This window comes from Pelecanus crispus, chromosome 1 (assembly GCF_030463565.1).
Source record: "Pelecanus crispus isolate bPelCri1 chromosome 1, bPelCri1.pri, whole genome shotgun sequence".
Lineage (NCBI taxonomy): Eukaryota > Metazoa > Chordata > Aves > Pelecaniformes > Pelecanidae > Pelecanus > Pelecanus crispus.
In genome coordinates, this window is record NC_134643.1 from 122,405,701 (window position 1) to 122,430,232 (window position 24,532).

General features: G+C 39.3%; 1 protein-coding gene across 1 annotated transcript; it reads left to right on the forward strand.

Annotated features, from left to right (window-relative positions):
* Positions 1-1,028: 1,028 nt before the first annotated feature.
* IFNAR1 (interferon alpha and beta receptor subunit 1) lies at positions 1,029-24,231 on the forward strand. The gene is made up of 11 exons (XM_075722877.1): positions 1,029-1,083; positions 9,703-9,823; positions 11,404-11,597; positions 12,295-12,443; positions 13,588-13,735; positions 14,682-14,796; positions 15,666-15,868; positions 17,077-17,231; positions 18,058-18,211; positions 21,969-22,123; positions 23,563-24,231. The coding sequence occupies exons 3-11, from the start codon at positions 11,429-11,431 to the stop codon at positions 23,788-23,790; spliced, it is 1,476 nt and encodes a 491-aa protein (XP_075578992.1). The 5' UTR covers positions 1,029-1,083; positions 9,703-9,823; positions 11,404-11,428; the 3' UTR covers positions 23,791-24,231.
* The last annotated feature ends 301 nt before the right edge of the window (positions 24,232-24,532 follow it).

Consider the following 24,532-nt stretch of genomic DNA (forward strand, 5'->3'; position numbering starts at 1 on the left):
CCCCTCCCCGGACAAGTGCCCTAACTATCAAATGAGAGGAATTACATTCCCTCTCCATGACTCAATGCATCTTGTGGCTTCCTGGTATTTTATTTTTTATTAAACTGAATGGGGCATTTTTTTTGCGTGTGTGAGCTGCGTAAATGGGCTCTAGTGACATTTATAGGTTGGGATGGAATAATGGTGACCAGACAAGGGCCAAACAAAGACAGCGCTGTGAAGACAGCGTGTGAAAGTGTCCCAGCCACTAGCCCCTGCCCCGGAGGGCAGCAGGCCTGTCGGGCCTGCAGGAACCAGAGCACCAAGCACCGGCCCCGCCAGCAGCAGGCCACCAGCCCACACCGAGAACATTACTTCGCATCACTCGGGCCACATCCAGCAACGCAGCGGCTGCCGTGCGCAGGTAAGAGCACGGAGCTACGCCTACACCCGGTAAAGCACACTCCGAGGGCCATCCCCTACGCCCCCCCCGGGAGGCGCGGGCAATGCCCGCCGCTTCTGCCCACGCTGCGGGGCTCGGCCTCCCCGCCGCTGCCGCTTCAGGCGGGACGGGTCCGCCTACCGCCCACAGCGCCGGCCCAACGGCTAACGGCCGGCCCAACGGCTAACGGCTGCCCCGCCAGGCGCCGCGGCGTCTCGCCGCCATGCCGCAAACGGGGCGGGAGGCAACCGGGGCAATTACCGGGGCTTTCCCAGCCTCCCTCCCGCTCCTTAAGCGACACCTCCCACTACCGCCACCGGAGAGCAAGCGCCCGAGAGGACTCCCGGAGCAGGTCGCTCCCCGCACGCTTCGCGGCCAGGCAGAGCTTTCAAGCCCGCGGCGCGCAGCACGCCGCCGCTTCCGCCTGCCCGCCCGCCCGCCCCGCCCCGGCCCCGCCGCCGCCGCCGCCGCCTGCGCATGCGCAGCCGCACGGAGCTTCCGGTTAACGGTGTGGGTGCGGGTTGTGCGGGGGGACGGACGGGCAGACGGACGGGCGGGCAGACGGATGGATGACAGAGTGGCGGTGACGGCTGGCCTGGGGCGCGCGGCCGTGGCGGCGTGGCTGCTCTGCCTCCTGGTCGTGCTGCCCCTACGCTGCGCAGGTGGGTCCCGGTGAGCGGGCACCGCACCGCACCGCACCCGGGCGGCGGCTGGGGGCCGGTGCCGTGCCCCTTCTCAAGGGGGGGGGCGCGGGGAGCGGGTCGCGGCTTGTGCCGCCGCTGCCCTGCTGCGAGACGTGCGGCTGCGGGCACCCCCGTTCGGCTTCGCAGCGGCTGCCCGGTGCCTCGGCCGGCGGTGCTGTGAGGGGGGGGACGCGGTCCCGGAGCCCGCTGCGTCGGCGCCGCTGCGGGGATGCAAAGGCGTCCAGGCCTCGGGCCTGCAGAGGGGTGTGTGTATGCGTGGGTAAGCGGGACTTGGTTTCCGTCGGGTGCCTTGGGTGTTAACTGTACCAGCTAAGTAGCTGTCTCTTATCTCGTCGGCTTCAGGCTTGCTTGCTGTCCGTGAATTGTAGCGGCTGTAGCTTAAGCGTGGGGTGAAGGTGTCTTGGTCTAGCCTGCCAGAGCCTGAAGTATAAACAAGGAAATGAGAGAAGCAGAATTGCAGGATGAGCGTTTTACTTCACAGGACAGTAACATGTGCCTCTTCCTACATCCTTAAGCAGGAAGAAACAACCATTGCATGAAACCCTTTTTCAAGGGGGAAGTATTATGCAGCCCAGATACACATTAAGGTAACTTACAGTTTATTACAGGGCATCGTGACATGCAACAGAGAGTATATGGGCTAAGCTAGTTTGGATAATGGAAATATTATAGCCGTCTGCTCCACTTTGGGGAAACCCCACCTGGAGTACTGCATCCAGCTCTGGAGCCCTCAGCACAGGAAAGAAATGAACCTGTTGGAGCGGGTCCAGAGGGCCACAGAAACCGTCAGAGGGATGAAACACCTCCCCTAGGAAGAAAAGCTGAGAGAGTTAGGGTTATTCAGCCTGGAGAAGAGAAGCCTCTGGGAAGACCTTATTGTGGCCTTCCCGTACTTAAAGGGGACTTATAAGAAAGATGGGGACAAACTTTTTAGCAGGGCCTGTTGTGATAGGATAAGGGGTAATGGTCTTAAACTAAAAGAGGGTCGATTCAGACTAGATATAAGGAAAAAATTCTTTACACCGAGGGGGGTGAAACACTGGAACATGCCCCATTCCTGGAAACATTCAAGGTCAGGTTGGACAGGGCTCTGAGCAGCCTGATCTAGTTGAAGATGTCCCTGCTCGTTGCAGAGGCGTTGGGCTAGATGACCTTTAAAGGTCCCTTCCAACCCAAAGTATTCTATGATTCTCTGGGCTAGTGTGTGCATGCTGTTTCTGATGCCACTTAAACTCTTGAATTCTGTGTAAGATTGTATTGTTCTAGTTCAGCATATCCAAAAGAAGACTAGAAAGAGGCTGTTTTCAGGGGTCCACACTTTGCATTCATGGTAGGACTCAGGCAGAGAAGCAGCTCTGGGACCTCTTCTCTTTCTTTGTTTTCTTTCAGCCATTTGGTTTGTAGGCGAGTTCTTTGTGCATCAGCCCCAAATTCCATCCCCAAACTGGAAGCATTGTGATACATGCAGCTACTTTGATTAACCCACATATCTTATAGCAAATGACTACCATGCCACATACTACTTCTAGAGTTAGAAGTAATTGCTCTGCTACAGTGACTGCTTGCCTTCTGCCTTGCCAAAACCAGCAGTTCCTCTCTGCTGATCCTGTATAAAAGTTCTTGCAGTAGGAGTTCTTCCTGGTTCTGTAGAGCACCTTTCTGCCTACGGAACCAATAACAGTTGGGTCGTTTTTGGGGTGTGTGTCTGTTTGTGGCTTTTTTTTTTTAATATCACTTATAAGAGGCCTTGTTTCCTTCCTATGCTGAAAGGTTGAGTTAAAGTTTCCATTGGTTCTACCACATACTTAATGTGATAAGCAGCGAGCCATTATGTACCATTATGTACTAGAAACAGGACTTCCCCTTTGCTGCCTCCTGAGGGAGTGTATTTCTGTCTTGCTAAGACTACTTTCTTCTATTGTTGAATGGTTTTTGTTACTATAATGTTATATAATCATTATTTAAAACTATCATTTATTGAAAATATTAATTAAAATATTATAAATTAAGTAGTAATGTTTATTTATTAGAACTATTTTGTATTTATTTTAGTTTATTAAAATTTGACAGGGGAAGGAAGATAGGTAATGGTGCTAAAAGCTTTCTTTGTCTTTAATCTCTTCTTTCCGTAAAAGTCTAATCTCTTACAATGTTGTCCTCAGCACCAAAGTGCCATCATGCTTTACGTGAAGAAACATGAATTAATTTCAAATGTCTGGCTTTTAACCATTAATAAAGTAAACCAGGAAGAAGTCTTGATTTTTAGATATTACTTTGCATGTCTGGTTTCTAGCTAAATCATGAAATTTCTCTGGTAATTAAACATTGCTGAGTTTGCTCCCTTCATTCCTGGATTGCTGTTCATTGGGATTTAAGAAATTAATTTAGGGAAGTAGACACAAAACATGTATTGGAAATAGGGAGTATTATGTGAAAGGATGGATGGGTGGATCACCTATGCGTGTCTGTAGTATTGAGAACAAATGTCATGTGAAATCAACCTGAATTTCTGCTATTCTAAAATAAAAGGCTATGCAGCTACAGGAGCTCCAGTTGCATGTATTTTGGCTTAGTATTGCTTTTGAATCTATATTGTATACTAATCTCTCAAGCATACTGGAAAAAATAATCTATATTAAACTGCTTCAGTATGATTTTTATAGTTCATCAAAATTTTTTACACGGAAGGATGTATCAAGTGGGGACCTGCTAACAATTTGTAGAATAGTTTAAGCTTATTAAATCCACACATAATTAAGTGGGGGGAGCTCACAATCATTTTGAAAAGCAAGCATAGAATTGAGAAGTATCCTGACAAACTGGAGAAATACTTCAGAAAAAAAGTACAGTGATACTGAAAAAGGACATGTGCAGGGCTGTGTACTTAGGCAAATAGAGGATGACAAAGGACAGTCTAAATATACGTTCGGGGCGGGGGGAGAAAGGAATGTTAAAATGCCTTGTAATTTATGTGTAGAAGTTTAAGTGCTTGATGTAGAAAACCCTGAAAGTGTTGGAGCACAGCAGTGCTAATTAGAATGAAAAGGTTAGGTCATGTGTCTTGTAAGCTTGACTTCCATTTATTAATCTCAGCTGGAGTATTGTGAATTTCTGAAGTATACTGTTTCAAGCAAGTTCAGCCATTTGGAGAGAATATAAAAGAGAACAATAAAAGTCATTCAGAAAGCTAGAAAATTGGGCTTAAAAGGAAAATTAAAAGAATTGTTGCTGCCATTCAGTTTTCTCTTCATCATTAGTCATGTTTAACATAGTTTTCAAATACGTCCAATGTAGAGAATAATGTGCTTTAATATCCATAGACAAAAAGTACATGGGATATATGTGCTTAGAGGAGACATAGGTTAGACCCTGGATTTTGCCATCTGTAAACTCTTTGTTGTCCATGGATTATGAACAACAACTAAGCAAGCAGCCTTGCTGTAAGGAAACTTGGATCTGTTCTGCAAAGATCTAGACCTCCAACGGAATCTACTAGGAAATCTGATGTGGGAGTTCTTTGCTTTTGATTTACAGAAAGCTTTCCTTAATGTCTAACAGTAAGGATAGCGAAACATTTCAAGAGATTGGAGGTCTGTAAAGATAGATTATGCAGTGGTGGAAACCATAGGACTTCTCTATGGAAACATCTGATGATGTACGTAGAGTTGGCCACCTGCTTTCTCCAATGTGAAATATAGGTGATCTTGCAAGGTTTCTTCCAGCTCAGTTTCTGTGCTTCCAATATGTGAATGGGTGATTAGGAAGTGCGAATTGGTGATCATTAACTTTTAACAAATTTCAACCAAAGACATTCCTCAGAGTATAAAATTATGGTTGGCTCTCTGATTATATCCCTTCTTTTACCTGCAACAGGAGGTGAAGTGAACAGATGAAAGAGCATAATTGTGACCTGGAATCCTCAATAAATCGGTATTTGACTTTGGATAAGAAATTTGATTTCCTGGTGAGGATAGTTTGAACTATCCCTGTCTGTCAGGACTGGGAGATGCTTCTGAAGCAATAATCTGGTTTTCTGACCAGGGCAAGGAGGAAAGTACCTAATCAAGCTTGAGATAGATCTACAAAAAGTGTTGTGTTTTTTGGGGATTGTTTTTGCTGTTATGTTTTATACCAGATGAAGCCGAAAGGCCATCTAGTCCAGTGTTCATCTGCAGCAGCAGTTGGTACTGGAGTAGGAAAGAAAAAAAAAAAAAAAGGAAAAAAAAAAAAAGCACAAGTATATGGTGACACTTCACATCATAGTGTTACAGCAATCCATAGCATCGGGACTTTGTATTTGACTCCGAGTTCATAAGCCAGGTAAGAGTTGAACGTTCACAGAGTCCTAGGGGAAGGAATTCTGCAGGTTGACTAAGCATTCAATGAAGCAGCGGTTTCATTTGTTTGCTTAGACCAGAGTGGTCCTTGATTTAATGCTTCTGGCTTTATGTTAGGAAGACAGTAAACAATCTTTTGCCACTTGCATTCCCTGTGCCTCTCATTAGGTGCCCGTAGATCTGTCATATCCTCCCCTCGGTCTCCTTTTCAGGCTGAAGAATCATAGTCTGATTCCTCCCAGGACAGAAGCTGTCCATACCTTGGATTGTCCTTGTCACCCTTCTCTGCCTTATTCTGTTGCGTTACCTGCTTATGAGAGTGGGCACTCTAGAGCTGCACAGGGTGTTGAAGACAAGTCTATAATGAATTTCTGTAATGACATTAAGCTTTCTATTTTACTCCCTTAATTCCATATAAATTTCTAACTTTTTTTCCCCCTTTTTGACTATTGCTGAGCACTGACCCCAAGTGCTCATGCTTTGTACATTGTTTTTGAACGTAGCACTGAACAACTTTATGAAAATTCCCTGAAAACTACAGGGTCTTCCCTGAATAATTGGTACAAGTTACTTTTAACCCTGCAAGTGGATTTTACAGGTGATGTCTCTGAATAACATGTTTCTGTTTATTAAAGTTCTGTAAAGGTTATCACGTGCTGATGAAAACACCTCTTAATGCCTGGTTTCAGCAGGTTGTAAGGAGGATTAAAAAAGGGTAAATGTCAAGATGGAGTCCAACCTTGTTCAAACTTACATGAGGAAGTTCTTGGAGAAAGCAGCAGTCAAATCTGAAACTTGTGACAGTGATCTTTTGGGCCTTTGACCAAAGCTGTTCTGGAATAAATACCTTCTAATTCACTGTGTGTGCTCTTACTCCAGGACTGGAATATCTTCTTCCAAATGTCAGAATTCAGAGCTGTATTTTTACAATGTTGTTTGTATCCAGAGGGAGGATATGATTATCTGCTGTGGTATTTACCAGCTTTAGAAAAAGCTGTCCTACCTTAAAACATTAGTTGGATGTCTTACATCAGCATGGTTTTTGTAACTTGGGGAGAAAGTATATGCGGTTGGAATATGAATCTTGATACGATTATATTTCTGCTTCCAGACTTCCTTTTTCCTATCTTGCCTCAAATGGAAAAGGTCTAATAAGAATTATTGTAAAGCTTCATGCTATCAATAAGATAAGGATTTGAAAGTGTGGGAAAGATACTCTGGAATTGCAGTGAATATTTGATTTTCTACCCAGGGCAAACAAAAATAATAGTCTTAACATATAGTAGTGTTTTTTATCAGTGTTGGAGATCTGTAGGTGCACTGTGGTTCTCAGCTAATACTATGTTATCTAGTCCTACCTTCTTATGATTTACTCCAAGGTTCTATGTTGTTCAGGGTAAAGAATCTACTTGGGGAATCTCCTGTTGTAAAGAATTCTGTTCAGTACTGCCATGGTAGGTTTTTAAACCACATGGTACGTGTGTTGCTAGAGAATTGAGGAAACAGTATCTTGCATCCTGTCTGCTTTAGGAGGCTATTCAAATGTCAGCAGCTGAACTACATTCCAAAAAGATGGCTTGAAACAGGTTTTCTGTCCTACTGTTTATTAAGATCTTTTACAAATAAATATTTAAACAGAGATTGAGTGTATCAATAATATTTTTTAAAGTCTCTGCAAATACCTGAATACGTCTATTTACAGGGAAAAGCACTACCCTGCACTTTCAATGTGAAAGACATCAATCTGTTGATGTTTCTTTAGAACTGAAATTGAAAGTGTTATGCTGTATCACAACACTTAAATAATCTTCCACTGGGTCATAAAGCAATTAATTTTACTAAGCAAGATGATAACATTAAATCTATCAGTTACCATAGGTTGTAGTATCCTTCAAGCAAATTATTACTTTTTTTTTTTTTCAGGTGGCTGTGACAGGCTCATACTTCCTATGGTAATAGCAGAGTTGTACTTTTTTTTTTTATTATTCTTTTTAAAAGCTAGTGGAACATTTTTGTTCCAGGCTTTTTGATTCTTAAATTTAATGCAAACATTCTCAAATAAAGTGAAAATAATGTTTTCCCATGAAGTGAGTATTTTCTTTGTGAAGGGATATAAATATTCAAAATTGCTATTATTTGCAAAAATCTGAAATAGCTGCCTTTGTTATCATAAGCTTTTTGGCAGAACTGTAACCATGTGTTGGATAAATACCTGAACAAAATTAGTTATTTCCTTTGCTTTCTTATTTTCTGATGATCAAATGTAGTTTGGCATTTTCTGGGCTTATCTTAGTCTGTCAGCTTGGAAGAGTAACAAATTCATGCATTATGGAAATAAATTCTGTAGTGGGATCCACAAGGTTTTATTGAATTATTTTCCTTTCAAGTTTTGTGCTTTCAGGAGTTCTTTCCAAAAGGCAGTAGTCTGTGGATACCACTTTAACTCTGTTCTCCAAAAGGATTTTGCAGACTTAGTTTATAGATTGCTTTTCCACTCACATTTCCTTTTTATAAAGAGAGCTTGGTCATCATGTAAAATATGAAATAGTTTTTGCAATGAAGAGGCACTCTTAAAATCAAATTCAGGGTAACCCTTTAGATGTGCAAACAGACTTTGATTGCCTGGGTGAAATGGGATGTATTTGTTCTGATTTCTTCCTAATATAATCAGATATTAGACTGACATCAAAAAGCAGTTTCAGAGTGATGGTCGCTAACATATGTTTTTAGAATTTGTAGCCATTGGGAAGTGATTAATAGTGTAACATACAACTGGTCAAAATAGAAAGTCAAGTCAGAGAGGCGTGGTGATTTTTTTTTGGTTATTATTTATTATTATTTTGTTGATTTTATTTTTTTTTTTCCCTGATGTGTTAGAAGTTGAAAGTACATTCTCAGTCAGAGGGCAGAGGTACGTGCTGCCTAAATTGTGCATAGCCTGGGTTGTCAAAGACACCTAGTATAGGATACCAGGCAGAAGGACTTAGATGTTAAGCTCTGTAAATCTGGATATGGCTGCTTGTTGGTGGTTTTGATATAATTTGAGTGACTTCTGCCTGAGGCTTCCTCCGTTCACGCGTATTCCCCATGCCTTCACACTGTTTCCCTTTGCTGTGTAAGCCACAGTCTGGTTTAGTTTCTAGTACTAGAAAACTTTTAGTCCAAACTTTTAGCCCTGATTGTATCTTTTTAGCCTTGCTGCTTTGAAGCAGTGCCATAGGCTGGTGTGAAATATTTCAAAGCAAAATGTACCTTATAAATAGCTAGATAAATTTCAGTCTCGTAAGTATCAGAAGAATTCCTTCTCCCTCAGCATTGTTACTCTCATCTGTCCTCTGATACCTGAATTGTATTCCAGATGGGACACCTAGGATTCTGCATATCTCAAAGTTAATGGTAAAGAAGTCTTCTTTAGGAAGTGGAATATAAGGTAGTTATGAGGCAGTTGGGTTTTTTTCTTTTAATAATTATTTTTGAAAGGTGGAAAATAAAGAGGAGAGAGAGAGCGCAATCCTGCAGATAATTCTAGCATGCATGCTTCCCTCCTGTTGGCAATTTGCTTGTTAAACCTTCTCTTCTCATGGTCTGGTCCTTCCCTTGATGTTATGGACATTCTTATATGTGTCCTGAGACTTAGCCCTTGCCCTCCATAAGTCATTTTATGCGTGTTCTTTGTGTAAAACAAAACACAGGATTGCCATGAGCAAGATACAAGATCTGCTATGTGATGAAGCCTCACTGAAAGGGATTTATGGTCAATACGTTGAATTTATGGCAGTAACACGTGACATAAACCAAGTCTGCTATGCTCAATCTGTTCCACAACTGTGAAATGACAGCATTAGGTCAATCCCTAGCACCTTGCAGCTGAGATCCAGATGTTGGATCTAACCAATAAAATACTGGTTTGAAGGCATTCAGACTGTTTATAATCAACCCATGACAGTGAATACAGGCCTTGAATGTTGCAACTGTGTATGCTTTTTTTAAGGGGTTGTGGGGAGAAAGACTTTAAGCACAGAGGAAAGAGCTGGGTAGTCAGATAGGCAAAGGAGCTACCTGATGCACAGCTCCTGAGCTATATATTGAAGTGTCGTTTGAGTAGCATGGGGTTTTCTTAACTCTTATTGTTATTTCATTTCACTAGAACTCTACCTCTTTTTTTAACAGAAGTTATTCTTAAGTTATGTACAAATTATTTATCCCAATCTTTACATACCATTATGTTACTTTCTTGTAGGCCAAATTGATCTGAAGAGTCCGCAGGATATTCAGGTCTATGTTGTAAATACAAATTTCACTCTAAGGTGGAACTACACTGGGAATGATACCAATGTGACGTTTTCAGCAGAATACCGGTGGTAAGTAGTAACTTTATTCTGAGCCAGAAAAGTCTGATGCTTCTTTGTGTAGAAGAGCATGTTAATTAATTACTATGCTTTTTGATACTGCCATGTAAAACTTCTAGAGACATTTTGAAATCCAGAAAGTAGAGGCCAGGAAGATTAAGTCTTCAAATTAAGTGGAATCCTAGTATTCCTTTGTTCATGTTGTGGTTTGACCCCAGCCAGCAACTAAGCACCACACAGCCAATGACTCCCTGCCCCCCTCCCCAGTGGGATGGGGAAGAGAATAGGAAGAGTAAAAGTAAGAAAATTAACTCTATCCCAGCAAAAACCAGCACAGTTTGTCTAATTCATATGTAAAATTAGATTGTTCGCCGGTAGCCACTTGTTACAAATGCAGAACACACTTGGTAGTAATGCTTAATACTAGAGTGGTTCTTTGAGAAGATTAACTGATACACTTCAAAATGTAGTATTTAGATTTATTTAGTCTCTGTTTTGTTTTTTTTAATTACGCTACATTGTGGCCACACACAGAGAATTTGAGAGAATTTTCAGTGTAGCTTTTGAATAATTTGCCAGTGTTTATGAATCCAGATTTCTCATCTGCAGATTTTAATCATCAGATGAAGCAATTTAATTTTGGTTCTTAAATGTTTGCTTGGTTTTCTTCAGTCGTTTCATATGCCAGTACTTATGCATGCATATACATATACATTTGGTAGTTTGTGGGACTTCCCTGACAAATAAATATTAAAAAACACTTCTAAGATAAAATCACTTAAGAAGTTCTTGATTTTAGGATTTTCTAGTGTATGATTTTTGGATTAAAAAAAAAAATAGCTCACCTTCTTCAATGTATAGATGAGAAACAGGTACTTTGAAAATAGTTTTATTTTAAAAATGTAATACTGGTCTGAGTAAGGTAAGAGTTGAGGGTAAGCAATTACTACTTCAAGTCTGTGCCTCTTTGGTCAGGACATTTTTAATCTCCATGTGAAATGTCTCTTTCTTGAATAGGGTATGGATATCTGTTAACTCACAAGAAAAATAGCTTCTGTAAAGCTAATTATTCCAACACTTACTGCTGAACTCCAGTTTTCTTCTTTGTGTTTTTCTTTTCCCCTAATCTACATTCCTTGCTAATGTTAGAACTGGGTTTTTTTGCTGCTTTTATGCTCTTTTAAGCACTTCTTGCCATCATGACTTAATTTTCTTCCAGTGAGTTATAAAATTATTGCCAGACTAGGATCGTGTACTAAGGATATAATTCTGGATTTTGGCAGTTCTTTGATGCTGTTTTCTGACACTGTGTGTTTACATGGCGAATAAAGCAAACTGGTATCAGACTTTGCAGACTGATAGTTAACCTTTGGTAATAAGGCTGAACTAATAAATTAATAGATTTAATTAATGAATTAAATGGCTATATGAGTGCCAGGGTAACTAAGTAGATAACACTGACTACACTGGTGCTGGTGATAAAACAGCATTAAATGGTGTGACATTTATTAGCATTAGGAAGAAAAGGAAAAAGAATCTCAAGACTTAAACTGTGAATTGGTTTTCTTTTGGGGGCGTTTTCTTTCTAACAGGTTTGAAGATTCTGAGACAGATGAAATGGAATGGAAGGAGTTACCTGGGTGCCAAAATGTTACTCGCAGGGAATGTGACTTTTCCTCAGCAATAACCGAATACTATGATACACATCATGTGCGTGTAAGGGCTGAAAGAAGGAAAGAAGTGTCTCCGTGGTCTAGTATTTTTGAAATGATTCCATATGTTATAGGTATGAGCTCCATATATACTGTAACATTTTTAGTTAAATGTCCTTCAGCACATGATTGTGGAAAAAATGCGTGTGGTTTCCATTGTCGTAACAACATGAGCTAGTGGCTTTCTCAGCCTTAATGTGATACAAGGTATTTGCAGGTCATGGAATGTTATGATTCTCCCCTTTCTGGAAAGGGGAAAGTATTGTAAGTGATGCTGTTTTTCTGACAATGTCTGTGACTCTGTATTTTTCTAGATTTCAGAAAAATCCTTTTTAACAGTGGACTCTTCTAAAAGTTTTCTTCTGACCTTGTGACTTTTCGATAATTACAGTATAGTATGTACTGAAGCCTTCCTTCAATGTTGGATTGATTTGTTTGAGCTGGGTTTCTTGCCTTGCATGTTTTAGAATAACTTGTACTGATTTTCACTGCACTTTCTGGAAAACATTCACTAGTAATACTGCATTTGAACTGTACTGGTTTGAGAACCAGGTAATGGTGGTTGTTTTTTAGGTGGGATTTCTATTACGTACTGCCTGAGATTCAGGAAAACTAAGATCCTCTAGGTGGTTACTGTGATCTTGTTACTGCCTCAAAAGAATTAAAAGTAAGATACTATAGGCAGTTACTGTGCTTTTATTAATGCAAATTACTTTTTTGGTGTTTTTTCCTTAGTCATGCTTGACTTTTTTTTTCTTTTAATATTTGCAGCTCAGATAGGTCCCCCAGGAATAGAGTTGCAGTCCACAAATGGAGTCATAAAAATTAAGGTTTCTCCTCCAGAAGAAAATCAGGTCCGAAAACTGTGGATACATTTTCAATATAATCTAGTTATCTGGGAAAATTCGTCAAATGCAGAGGTATGATCACTTACTTTTTAACCTTAACATAAATGTCAGAGATGTACTTTAATTGCTTCATGCTCTGAAATGGAGTTGTTTAATTATGTAACAGTGTATAACTGTTGCTATGCAGTGTAAAAGTTGGGAGGGGGTGTTTTTGGGGTTTGTTTTTACAGGAGGATTGTATTAGATATTTTGTGATAAGAGTTTGTATTTCTGTTGAATGCTTGAGCCACTTCCCAATGCATGAGGAAGAAGGTGAAACCATCTCAGATGTGTTGGAGCAGGAGCCACCCTCAGCCAGCAGGAATAGGGAGGGGAAAGAGTTCAAGGCAGTGGGAAGAAGAATTTACAGTAGGGCATAGAGGGGAGGGGACAGGTAAGAGGTTAACTTGATCTTGCTGAGACCATATAGCTTGACTACAGCGGTCAGTACACTGCCCTGTGTCATTAACTAAGTTCTTTGCTTTTATACTGTACGTTGGGGTTTTTTAGGGATTCTTTTGAAGTCTTGTAATTGTGAACTAGTTTCCAAGCCATAATGTGCACCTTGCAGAGCAGATACAGCTATTCTGTAAAGACCAAGATAGAAACGGTCGTTCTTTTTTTATCCTTTTAGGGGAATGGGTGCCAGCTAGATTAGGGTAGGAATTGAAGAGATACCTGTGTTCATATGGAAGACCTGGTCATAAGCATTACATATCAAAAGGGAAAAAAAGCTTTAAGTTAACTGCGAGCTATGTACAAAGGTCAGTCACTGAAAAGTCTGGTAAACCAAAAGCAGGGAGATAGCAGGAGGGCAAGAGGGCAGTGTTCATTCAATGAATTGAGGGACGGAAGTGTACTATATCTCTTCTGAGTATGTGCCTGAATATTTGTGTGGTGAGTTATGTGTCATGTAGAGCAGTGTCGCAATCCCTCCTCACTTTCATGTGTTAAAGGAGCACGATGTGTTCCTTCCTCTTAATCACATGGCTAAGTTGGAAACTTCCCTTTAGCATTTATTCAGCTCATATATTGTCCTTCATTCCCTATTTTAGTGTTTTTGATGGCATATTATATAAATGGGCTGAAACCTGGGGAAGAAAAAAGATAATTGAAAAAATCAGCTCATCGGGAAGAACAGTTATCTTCATATGCTGTTTGCAATTGTTTCTTACAGTTCAGAAGTCAAAGTATTTTTCCTACTGACGTAATTGATGATCTTGCACCAGATACTACCTATTGTTTGAAAGTTCAAGCAACTCTTCCTTTCGAGTTGCAAGAAGGCCTATTCAGTCCCATTCGTTGTATAAAAACCACCCGTAAAGGTACAGAGTAAAATCATCTTATTTTAAAACGATACTCAAGTTTAAACTGTTGGAAAGTAAGTTGTTCTAAAGCAATAGAAATATGCAGAAGTGCCGAGTTCCTACTCATTTTGGTATAACAGCAATCTTGACAGTTATGTACATGTTTGTATTTTAAATCAATATAAAATGTCACCTATCAATATTAGAGTTTTGGTAGTACAAAAAGGTTTTTGCTCTGAGGCAAATTCTGTCCATTAATTTGGATTGCAAAAACTACTTCCTGTGTCTTGGAAAACTGGATATTTTTGAATTTGTGACTTTGAATCAGGAGGAAAGGGATGTGTACGTAGGCAAAACAAAAGCTGTTTGTATACTTGGCACTAAATGAATGCATATAAAGTTGAGCAAGGTTCAAAGCAGTATTTTTTTAATGCAAGCCTTGATGGATTTATTATGACAGCTTCTGAAGAATGGCATAGTGGCAGTTTGCCACCAGTTGCTTGTTTTGCATGTCTAAATTTAAATTCTTTTATGTGCTGTTCAGGCGTCAGTTTAAGTACTTTTAAATTGTTTTTTTGAGGAAAAAAATAACAGTGCAGGAATGTAGGAAGTCAATCGAACAGATGGTACATCAAAATTACTTTGTTTATGCATGTGTATTTTACATATTTTTCTCATCGAGTTATTGTTGAACCAGTTTATTTCTACTAAGCTCAACACTTCTGTACTTATTTTTTTCTGAATTTATTTTTAACTTTTTTTTTACTAAAGGCTTAATATGCTGTATATATCACAGACTTTGATTTGCCATCTTTATAATGAAAACAGACAATTTATTTTTTTTAATTATTGAAAGTGTACCGTGACCATTCAAATGAGAAATGCCCATTCAGTGAGAAATTGCTGTACATAATATAAAGCTTTTCAGTAACTGTGGGTTTCCTTTTCTTTTAATTTTGAGCAGTGAATGACCTACTCTGTGCAACAAATGTGAGCATTTTTGCTTTGAATATGGAATTTTATCTGCATTGGAATAATCAGTATAAACAACATGTGAGCTACAATGTACAGTATCTCATGTGAGTTAAACAATTTCCATATCTCTGTTTAAACAGGTTATGTCATTCTAAATGTCATCCATTGTATTTTGCAAATAGTTGTGAAAAGTTGAAGTGAAATACTTGGCAAAAGTGGCTTAATGTATTCATTGAAACATTGGGTACCTCATCTGGACACAGTGTGGCTTTTAAAAGGATTGCATATAACATCATATCCTAGAATTTCGGGGTACTAGGCTTCTTCTAAGAGTGTTAAATACGTGATGGAATGGACTACTAAATATATGCTAAGTAACATTTTTAAAAGATGTGAAGTTTGCATTTGTACGTATCTTTTTGAATACGAAGAAATTAGATGACTAGAAGTGGGCAAAAATGCAGGTGTTCAAGGTTTCAATTGTCAACATATTTGATTACTTCTGGTCAGATCCCAACATGGAAGAAAACCCCTCATGTCTATAAACCTGTATCTTAATATGCAGTTGTTGTACAAATGTTGTGGCCAGCATCTAAATGAAGAGGAGAGATACCTCTAGCATTCTTCTGGAATTCCTTTGACATGACAGAAAAATAATTGACTTAATAGAACTGTATGAAAAATCTTAATTTGGATTTAAAATATTTCTAAAACAGATATATAATTTTTCTATTGAGGCTTGATTAAAGCACTAATTTGTATTTCCTGGTCCAGTTAACTTCATTGTTTCAGTTAAAAATGAAAAAACAGTATGCTAAATATGAGAAGTTTCTAAGAGGCCCATTCTTCCAAAAATAAAAAACCCTCGGTAGGACAAGTGAACATGCTTCTTTTTTTTTCTTCTTTTTTTTTTTTTTTTTTTTAAAAGAGTTCAAGGAACTCACATCAAAAACTATTAAAATATCTCTTGCAGGGGGTATCTAAAGAAACGTCATGAAGGTTACTCAGGGGAGTGGCTCAATGTACCTGGATGTGAAAACATCACTGATACACAATGCAATTTCTCATCTATCATCACTGCTACTTCTGGATTTTATCACCTCCGTGTGCAGGCCATGAGTGAATATAATAAATCATGCTTGTCTAATGAAGTAAAAGTAGATCCTCTGATAACAAGTAAGCAAATGTGTTTTTCTTAAATTTTCGTTTCTCAACAAACTTGTACCTAATGCTGTTATTTGCAGAAAGAAACTTGCTAGATTAATGAAACTAAATACATAGTTCCCCTACAGAAACTGTGTTGGGAATCCTGGCCTCGTCAAGTTAAACAGGAGTTTTTCCATGGTCTTCTCTATTCAGCACAGCCAGTACTTCACTAAATTCAGAATTATACCATTTGCTTTACAAAATTAAACCACAAAGCATTGTATGGCATTTTATAATCTCACTGTACACTACATTAATCGCTGCATGAGATTGTACTAGAAATATCCCTAGCCTGACTTTTGCCATTGACAGGGAGCACTTCTTGATATCTCAGAAAAACGTTGCCAAAGTCAAATAATTTTGGAATTCACTTCCTCTATTTTCTCGTGCATCTACTCTCATCTCCTCCTTTTCTGTACCCCTGCACAGTGCACTCCTGTGCTGAAGCAGTATTACATTGACATACAACCCTGAAGAGCTTCATGAAAAAGCAGTCTTAAATGATAGTGACATCCAGGTCAAAAATATGTAACTCTCTCCAGAGTGAAATTATAGTAATTTTTATCTTTGTTGCGCTCTTTTGATTTTGTGAGAAGTGTGACCTTACTAAAATGTTTGACTTCACACAAGTTATCAATCATAAATGTCAAGAAATATTTATCTAGTATGTAGGGTAATATTCCCTTGCCTTCCATATTGAATCAATAGCTATTCTATGTCAGCTTTCCCTTGTCCAACCTCTTGGTAATTAGATAATTCTTTAATAAAGATAACAATGACCTAGGTAAACAATTCAACAAAAGAAAACAAACTGTAATGCTTCTCACTTTTCAACTGTACTATAACTGTAAAAGAGGGTATATGTGAAAAAGAGGGCCCATATCCAGATGAGATTAAGAAGTGTTCAGTAGTTTCACTTTGACTTGCACTGAGTTAATCCCACTGTTGGTGTATTTCATGTCACTGAAACTTGAAGAAGCAACATATGAATGTGGAAAGAGAAAATAATTGAAATATTTCTCAGGACTTGAGATTCTGAATAAAGCTATTAGCCAAGTTGGACTTCTAAGTATATGTTTCTTAAAAATTGTCATAGATTTAAATTACAGTATTTTAGGCAATATTTTTATTTGTATTCTTTCAGTCTTATTTTTAACTTTTTTTTTAAATGTCTTAAGATGAAATTGGCCCTCCTGGTATAAAGGTGGACGTCAGTGATGTTTTGCTCCATATCCAGATTTCTCCTCCAGGAGGATCTGAGAGTGAAGTCACGAGGGGCTATGATGACTTGTCTTACTGGGTTCTGTATTGGAAGAATTCATCGAATAATGAGGTATGAACTAGTGAAATACTTAAAACAGTATATACGGTTTGTTATGATTTAAATGCTGAGTTTGAGTTCTCCTCAAGAAGCTTATTTTCAAAAGAGACACATATATGGTGTATCAATCATGCAATCAATTTGTTGGTTTTTTTTCTGAAAGACTTAAAAATCTGGTCAAGATGACTTATCACAAAGTAATTGAGATTTTAATCTTTTTCTATTGATGTAGCTATATGTAATGATTTGCGGAATTGCACTGAGTTTTGTACAAGCTGCTAAATGGCTCACTTCTGAATAGAAATTGTAGGGTTCTTGCGATGCCATCTTTCTTACGGTATGACTGTGCACTGTCTTCATTAATGTAGCTTCCAGCCCCTCAAATTCTTTTCTTTCTGTATTTGCAGTTTTAGCTATAGGTATCATAAAACAATAAAGTCTTGCATGCTTTTAGCTCATGTTTTAATGGATCTTTCCATTTTCTTTAAATGCTTCTTATAGTAAAATATTTTAAAGTAACTGGTAAATGTGTATGTGTAAATGTGTGGAAGAAGAGAAGAAAACAAACTGTAACAGGAAGAAGTTTCTTCTTGCATGCAGCTTTAAACTGTAAAACTTCAGTATGGTGAAAGCAGTTGGTTCTTGCCAATAAGTGTTCCCTGAATGTGTTTGCTTAGGAGAGAGTTGTGTGGTTTCTTTCAGTTAATTTAATCCAAGTGCAGAATGGTGTCTGACTCCTTATAGAATTACTGCTTCAACAGAGGTCAAAATTCTAATCTATTTGGGTGACTCTTGTACTATTTATGTGCATCTTATTCTTCCAATTTTTCTTTTTCAGGAGGAAATCAAAATGAAAGAGATAAAACAGACAATAGGGACACTCTCTGATCTAATGCCCTCGACTTTGTACTGTGTAAAAGCACAAGCATTCTCGAGGGCTTACAACAAAAGCAGTCATTACAGCAAAGAGCAATGCATCAGAACACCTGGAGGTAGGAAAGGCTTGGGAATTGTTACACCACTGGAAGTAAAATTGTTAACCCTTCATAGGCCTTTGTAGGTCTCACTAGTTAAAAAATATTTGCAGCATGACCTAATGGCCTCACAGAGTTGGCACCTAGTTGGGCAGAGATCTGTATCAGCAGTGTCACTTTGCTGCTCTGTGCTCTCTCCTATAGCTAAACTAATAAATTGCTTCTGTTCGGACCTGATCAAAATTACATTCTGGTTATTCCACCACACAACTCAGTTTAGAAATTATCTCAGATTAATAATTGTAATGACTGTGAATTAAACTTGGTTCTGTACAATGACTTGTTAACAGGCAAGCTTTAATTTCCAGTACTTTCAAGATACTTTTAGGAGGGTGCAAGGAATCACTAAATGTTGCTATGTTTTCAAGAATTCTTGAAATTATCTTAATTCTTCTGTGAATGAACTAAATTTAAAAAAAAATATATATATGCTAAAGTATGAGAAGACAAATCATCAGACTCATGATAGCTGAAAGCTCACCTTTGTGCAAAATGATAATATATCTGTAGGTGGATTACACTCAGAACATAACAGGAAGTTATCTGTTGAATGTAATTTGGCCAATTATCTTCTATTAATAGGCTGTAACGCTAGAAAAATTGCTAAATATCCAAACTGACTTAAAGCTAAGAAAATGTAATAATAGTAATGCTACTTTCTCGCATCTTAAGCTCTTGGGATTCATTTCTGTTGTAGTCCTTGATGCTTTGTCTTTATCAGGCCTAAAAAGAAGTATTACTTTTTTTACCGTCACGAAGAAATTCTTTAATCTATTTTACTAGTTATATATCAGTCTTCCCCATATCCTTCTATTATAATGAGCCTATTTAAGACCAAGCAGTACATTCAAGACTCTGTATTGACAGATGCAGTCATACAGATCATGCCCATACTTCCCATTGTGGGGAAGTGGAAATCTTTGTGTGGAATCCACATCCCAGTGTGGAAATCTTTCATTCTTTGATCATTTGTACCAACTGGAAATAGAGATAAAAAGACCTGACTGTCTCATCTTGGTTATTTGTAAAGTGTCTCCTGGTATATATTAATTTTAGTATGTTCAAATTCCATTGAGTGAGCTTGTTTGTTAGCTATAGTGCCAGAGAATATGTTGCATAGCAGAAGAGTGGAGGGGAGAAGGAGGCTTGCAAGACTTGAACTTCAGTACTGAATAGCTTATGACCATATAGATAAATTTGTTTGTTTGTTTATTTGACTGCAATATTTTACTGTCAAAAGCTGGATTCTGTCATGTATACTCCTTCTACCATAAAGTGCCAATCTTAAGTCCTGGAACTGAGCCTAACCTTTTAGAAGGTTTTCAACAGTTCCTGGGTTAATACAGGAATGCAGGACCATAGACTCATAGAATAGTTTGGGTTGGAAGGGAACTTCAGAGGTCATCTAGTCCAATCCCCCTGCCTTGGGCAGGGACATCTTTCAACTAGATCAGGTTGCTCCAAGCCTCATCCAACCTGACCTTGAACCTCCAACCTTACCAATGGTGGGGCAGCCACAACTTCTCTGGGTAACCTGTTCCAGTGTCTCACCACCCTCATCGTAAAGAATTTCTTCCCTGTGTCCAGTCTAAACCTACCCTCTTTCCGTTTAAAACTGTTGCCCCTTGTCCTGTCACTACAGGCTTTGGTAAAAAGTGTGTCTTTTTTTTCTAAGCCCCATTTAAATACTGAAAGGCTGCAGTAAGGTCTCCCCAGAGCTTTCTCTTCTCTAGGCTGAACAACCGCAACTCTCTCAGCCTTTCTTCATAGGAGAGGTGTTCCAACCCTCTGACCATTTTTGTGGCCCTCCTCTGGACCTGTTGTCAACAGGTCCATGTCTGTCTTTTGCTGGGGACCCCAGAGCTGGATGCAGTACTCCAGGTGGGGTCTCATGAGAGTGGAGTAGAGGGGCAGCATCACCTCCCTCCACCTGCTGGCCACTTCTTTTTATGCAGCACAGGATACGGTTGGCTTTCTGGGCTGCAAGCACATGTTGCCAGCTCATGTCTAATTTTTCATCCACCAGTATTCCCCAGGTCCTTCTCAGCAGGGCTGCTCTCAATCCACTCATCCCCCAGTCTATATTGATTCTGGAGATTGCCCCAATCCAGGTGCAGGACTTTGCACTTGGCCTTGTTGAACTTCATGAGATTCACCTGGACCTACTCCTCAAGCCTGTCAGGGTCTCTCTGGATGGTGTCCCTTCCCTCAAGCTAATCAGCTGCACCACTCAGCTTGACATCATCAAGTTGATGACACCATGTTTGAGCACTGAAGTGAAATTCTTCTCTCCTTTCTTACTGACAAAGTAAAATGTTGTGCTGAGCTAGTGTCTAGACTGCCAGTGTAGAAAATAACTGGAGTAGCCTTAGGATTGATTCTTATTAGATAAGCATCTGAAAGGAACAGAGGCTCACTGGAAGATCCTTTTTCTCTCTGTTGGTTGTGGTGTAGTCATCTGAAGCTTACAACTGGAGTTCCTCTCCTGTCCAAAAAACCATGTGGATGCTTTTGGGCCCCTGAAGATCCTGCAAATGTAGACACTCTAATACTGGCTAAATAACTGTGGTTCAACTTCACTGTAGTAATTGCCCATTCTTACTCCATAGCCCATGGGAATTCTTACTCCTGTATCTCTGCCTGTCCTCATTTTGGCTGGGATAGAGTTAATTTTCTTCCTAGTAGCTGGCATAGTGCTGTGTTTTGGATTTAGTAGGAGAATAATGCTGATAACACACTGATGTTTTAGTTGTTGCTACGTACTGCTTATACTAGTCAAGGACTTTTCAGCTTCCCATGCTCTGCCAGTGCACAAGAAACTGGGAGGGGGCACAGCCAGAATAGTTGATCCAAACTGACCAAAGGGCTATTCCATACCATATGACGTCATGCTCAGTATAGAAACTGGGGGGGGTTGGCTGGGGAGCAGCGATCGCTGCTCGGGAACTGTCTGGGTATCGGTCGGCGGGAGGTGAGCAATTGCATTGTGCATCACTTGCTTTGTGTATCATTATTATTATTATCATTATTGTTATTATCATTACTATTTTACTTTATTTCAATTATTAAACTGTTCTTATCTCAACCCAGGAGTGTTTCTCACTCTTACTCCTCCAATTCTCTCCCCCATCCCATCGGGGTAGGGGGAGTGAGGGAGTGGCTGTGTGGTACTTACTTGCTGGCTGGGGCTAAACCACGACACTGCCTTTTTAAAGGATAGAGCTCTATCAATTATGTATTATGTTCCTTGGGGTTAGACCCTGTACACAAGCAATAGCGCAATAGATTTACATGTATCAGGTGCTTCATGGTAGCTGTCTATGTGCAGCCTTTTTGTCCTGCTGTCAAGTAGTGACATATAACTGGAATATAACTGGGAATAACTGGATCTTGGTTCTGATCCTGACTGCAAATGCCTGTGTTCTTATACTGAGTAACTATTTTGTGCTGTGTTTTTAATAAAATTATCTAAGATATTGGAATGCCATAATTTTTGTAATGATCATCATGGCTGGGTATACTGTTGTAGAAATGTGAAATTTTATGATAAATACTGTAGCAGATTTGGAGATAATCTGTTCTTTAATCTTTGTAGCTTATGAATACCTAGACTGAATGTTTTTTTACTTTTTAGATAGAATTTTACCTCTGATCATTTTAGCAACATTTGTGTTTATGAATACCTAGACTTGAATGGTTTTTTTTCACTTTTTAGATAAAAAGATACCTCTGACCATTTTAGCGACATTTGGAACTTCCCTGTTTGCTGTCTTGCTTGTGGCTGCGCTACTTACTTTTGGCGTGTATCAAGCCTACAATAAAATCAAATATGTGTTCTTTCCATCATGCCAGCCTCCTTTGAACATCGAGGTAAGATGAGACATATTTTTCTCATTCATTAAGCAGATGTATTTTTAGGAAAATGAACAGAAAATATTATGAAAAAATGTTTATCTGTTATCCTGTCGTCTTATGGGTATGCCAAGATTAATTGTATAGGTTTTAACAAAGTGCAGGAATTCCTGTGGAAAAAATGGGTAGTATCAATTTCTAGATTTCTGCGATTAGCAAATATTTTAACTTTTATGTTTTTTCTTCTATCTGTGCAAAAGTGTTGCTCACGATCCTTCATTCCAGAGAGTGTGCATGTCTACCCAATGTGATAATGTACTTTTGCCCTGCTATGTGAGACCAGAAATGTTTTTCCATTGTGTTATCTGGAAAAGCATGGTCTAGCCTTTTTGCCATCCTTTAAAACTCAGGAGGAGGCAAAAATGCAAGTCCAGGCTTTAGAGGACATTTTAGCATAGCAGGCAGAATATGAGTGTACCGTCTCCTGACCTAGAGGCCTGGGTGGTCTCTAAAAAGGCAGTTGTTGTCCAAATTCCAGCTCAGCTCAGCATGGGTAGTACTTAGTAGGGATCCTGTTCTGGAATGAACAGGGCAACACATAAGTGTAGGCATATTCTGAAATGTAGCAAGAACTGCTTTTCACTATGTGCTTTCTTCTGTGTCTCTCGGAACACTGATGTTGTGCAGTGTGTGGCCTTCCTAACACGTGTCATCTTCTCGCTGAAGCTCCTAGGATATGTAGTATACACAGCTTTCTGAGTAAAGTTGTAATTTAAAACCAGTTTCATAGTTTACAAGGGCTAATCTGAATTCAGTTTATTTGTAAGGCAGTATTTTAGCTGGTTTGTTCAGTAAAATACTGGTAATGTAATTAATGCAATGCATATTTAGAACCTTTTGTTAAGGATTGGATATAAATGACTGCTTCAGAGAATGGATTTAAAGCATGTAGGGTAGACAGCGGTGCACTGTTGAGAGCTCTATAAGGCTTGGTATCCACAGCAGCAGCTTGCTTTCTCTTTCTTCTTTCAGACTTTGCCTTATAACTGGTAATGATTTGTAGACTTTGCAAACACATGCCTATCATTCCCGTGCTACTGCATGATATTTGACAGTGTTCTAAATTAAGATTTTCCTTTAGTTCTTGTGTGGCCTCATAAGGCTATAATCAATGAAATATTGCATTTATATAGATGATTGACAGCTACTAACATAGCAAAAGAGTTAAGATTAATGTTAGAGTAATTCTTTTAGTGTTTGATTATATGAATGTAACTAAACTTCATCCTAACTTTGAGTTTGTGACTTAGGGAAACAAGTGGCATATTATAGGTAGAAAACCTCATGATGCTACTGAATATGATAAACCAGATTTGTACAGCTGTGGTGTTAAGTGGAATCATTATTAAGGTATTATGTATGAATGTTCATCTCTTTTTCTGCTTCTCTTTTTGCAGGGATTTGGACGACAGCTCTTTCACAGTCCTTATCTGTCAGCTACAGAAGAACCAACAGAAAATTGTTCTGTCATTGAGACTATCATCACAGAAGAAGTAAATCAAAGCGATTTTAAAGACTACAAACATTCTACACAGAGCAGTCGAGATTCAGGAAATTATTCTAACGATGACGATACTTCAGGGAGCAAAGTGTCAGAAGAAATGCTAGAAAAGGAAATAGTGTAACTTTTCAGAAAATAAAGTTCATATGTGGGACTGGCAGCGTAAGAAAGACTTAAACTTTTTTATTATGAAAGTCACAGCCTAAGGAAGACAGTGTGACTTTGGGACCTTTGTCTTCATGTTTCCAAATCTGTGCTTTGTTAGTGAAAAGTTACATACCCTCTCTGCTGCAAACTATTGGAAGTTAAAAGACAATTGACTCCTCATACCTTACATCGTTTTGACTGGTTTTTCATCATAGGATAAAAAGAATACCATCTGTCCAAAGAGGTACACTTTATATACTTGAACCTGATAACCTCAGCAAAAGTCTGCTCTGCACAAGAAGGTTTGTTTTGAATGCCAGTGTGTACTGTGACAGAAGCCTTAACTTCCAATACTGAATCTTACGATGTTTACACAGGCAGAAGGAAATTGATGTTGGATACAATTGTAAGAACTTTTTTGACATTCTTTTCCAGCCCCCTCAGGGGCAGTGCATTTTGGCTCAGCAGGTCCAGAGCAACAGACACAGAGAGACCAACAGTAGCCTCGGTGAGGTGGCTCCTCTGAGCATCCTTGTAGAATTCCTTGTGGCCATAGCTGGGGGATGCTCCCAGTGCCCACTCGCTTGTTTGTGTGTCTGTGTCCCTGCATCAGGGTGCTCTTCTCTCACAGCACTCAGTAACAGGGGCAAGTATGGGGAGGGGAAACGGCAGGGAGGAGGCTCACTTCACTTTACTACAAAGAAAATTTCATAGTGGAA

Bases quoted from the DNA above. Each gene is read 5' to 3' on its own strand.
- IFNAR1 (XM_075722877.1), top strand. From the start codon at position 11,429: ATGGAATGGAAGGAGTTACCTGGGTGCCAAAATGTTACTCGCAGGGAA. The intron at 12,444-13,587 runs GTATGATCACTT...TGTTTCTTACAG, and splicing joins AAAATTCGTCAAATGCAGAG to TTCAGAAGTCAAAGTATTTT. The intron at 17,232-18,057 runs GTATGAACTAGT...TTTCTTTTTCAG, and splicing joins AGAATTCATCGAATAATGAG to GAGGAAATCAAAATGAAAGA.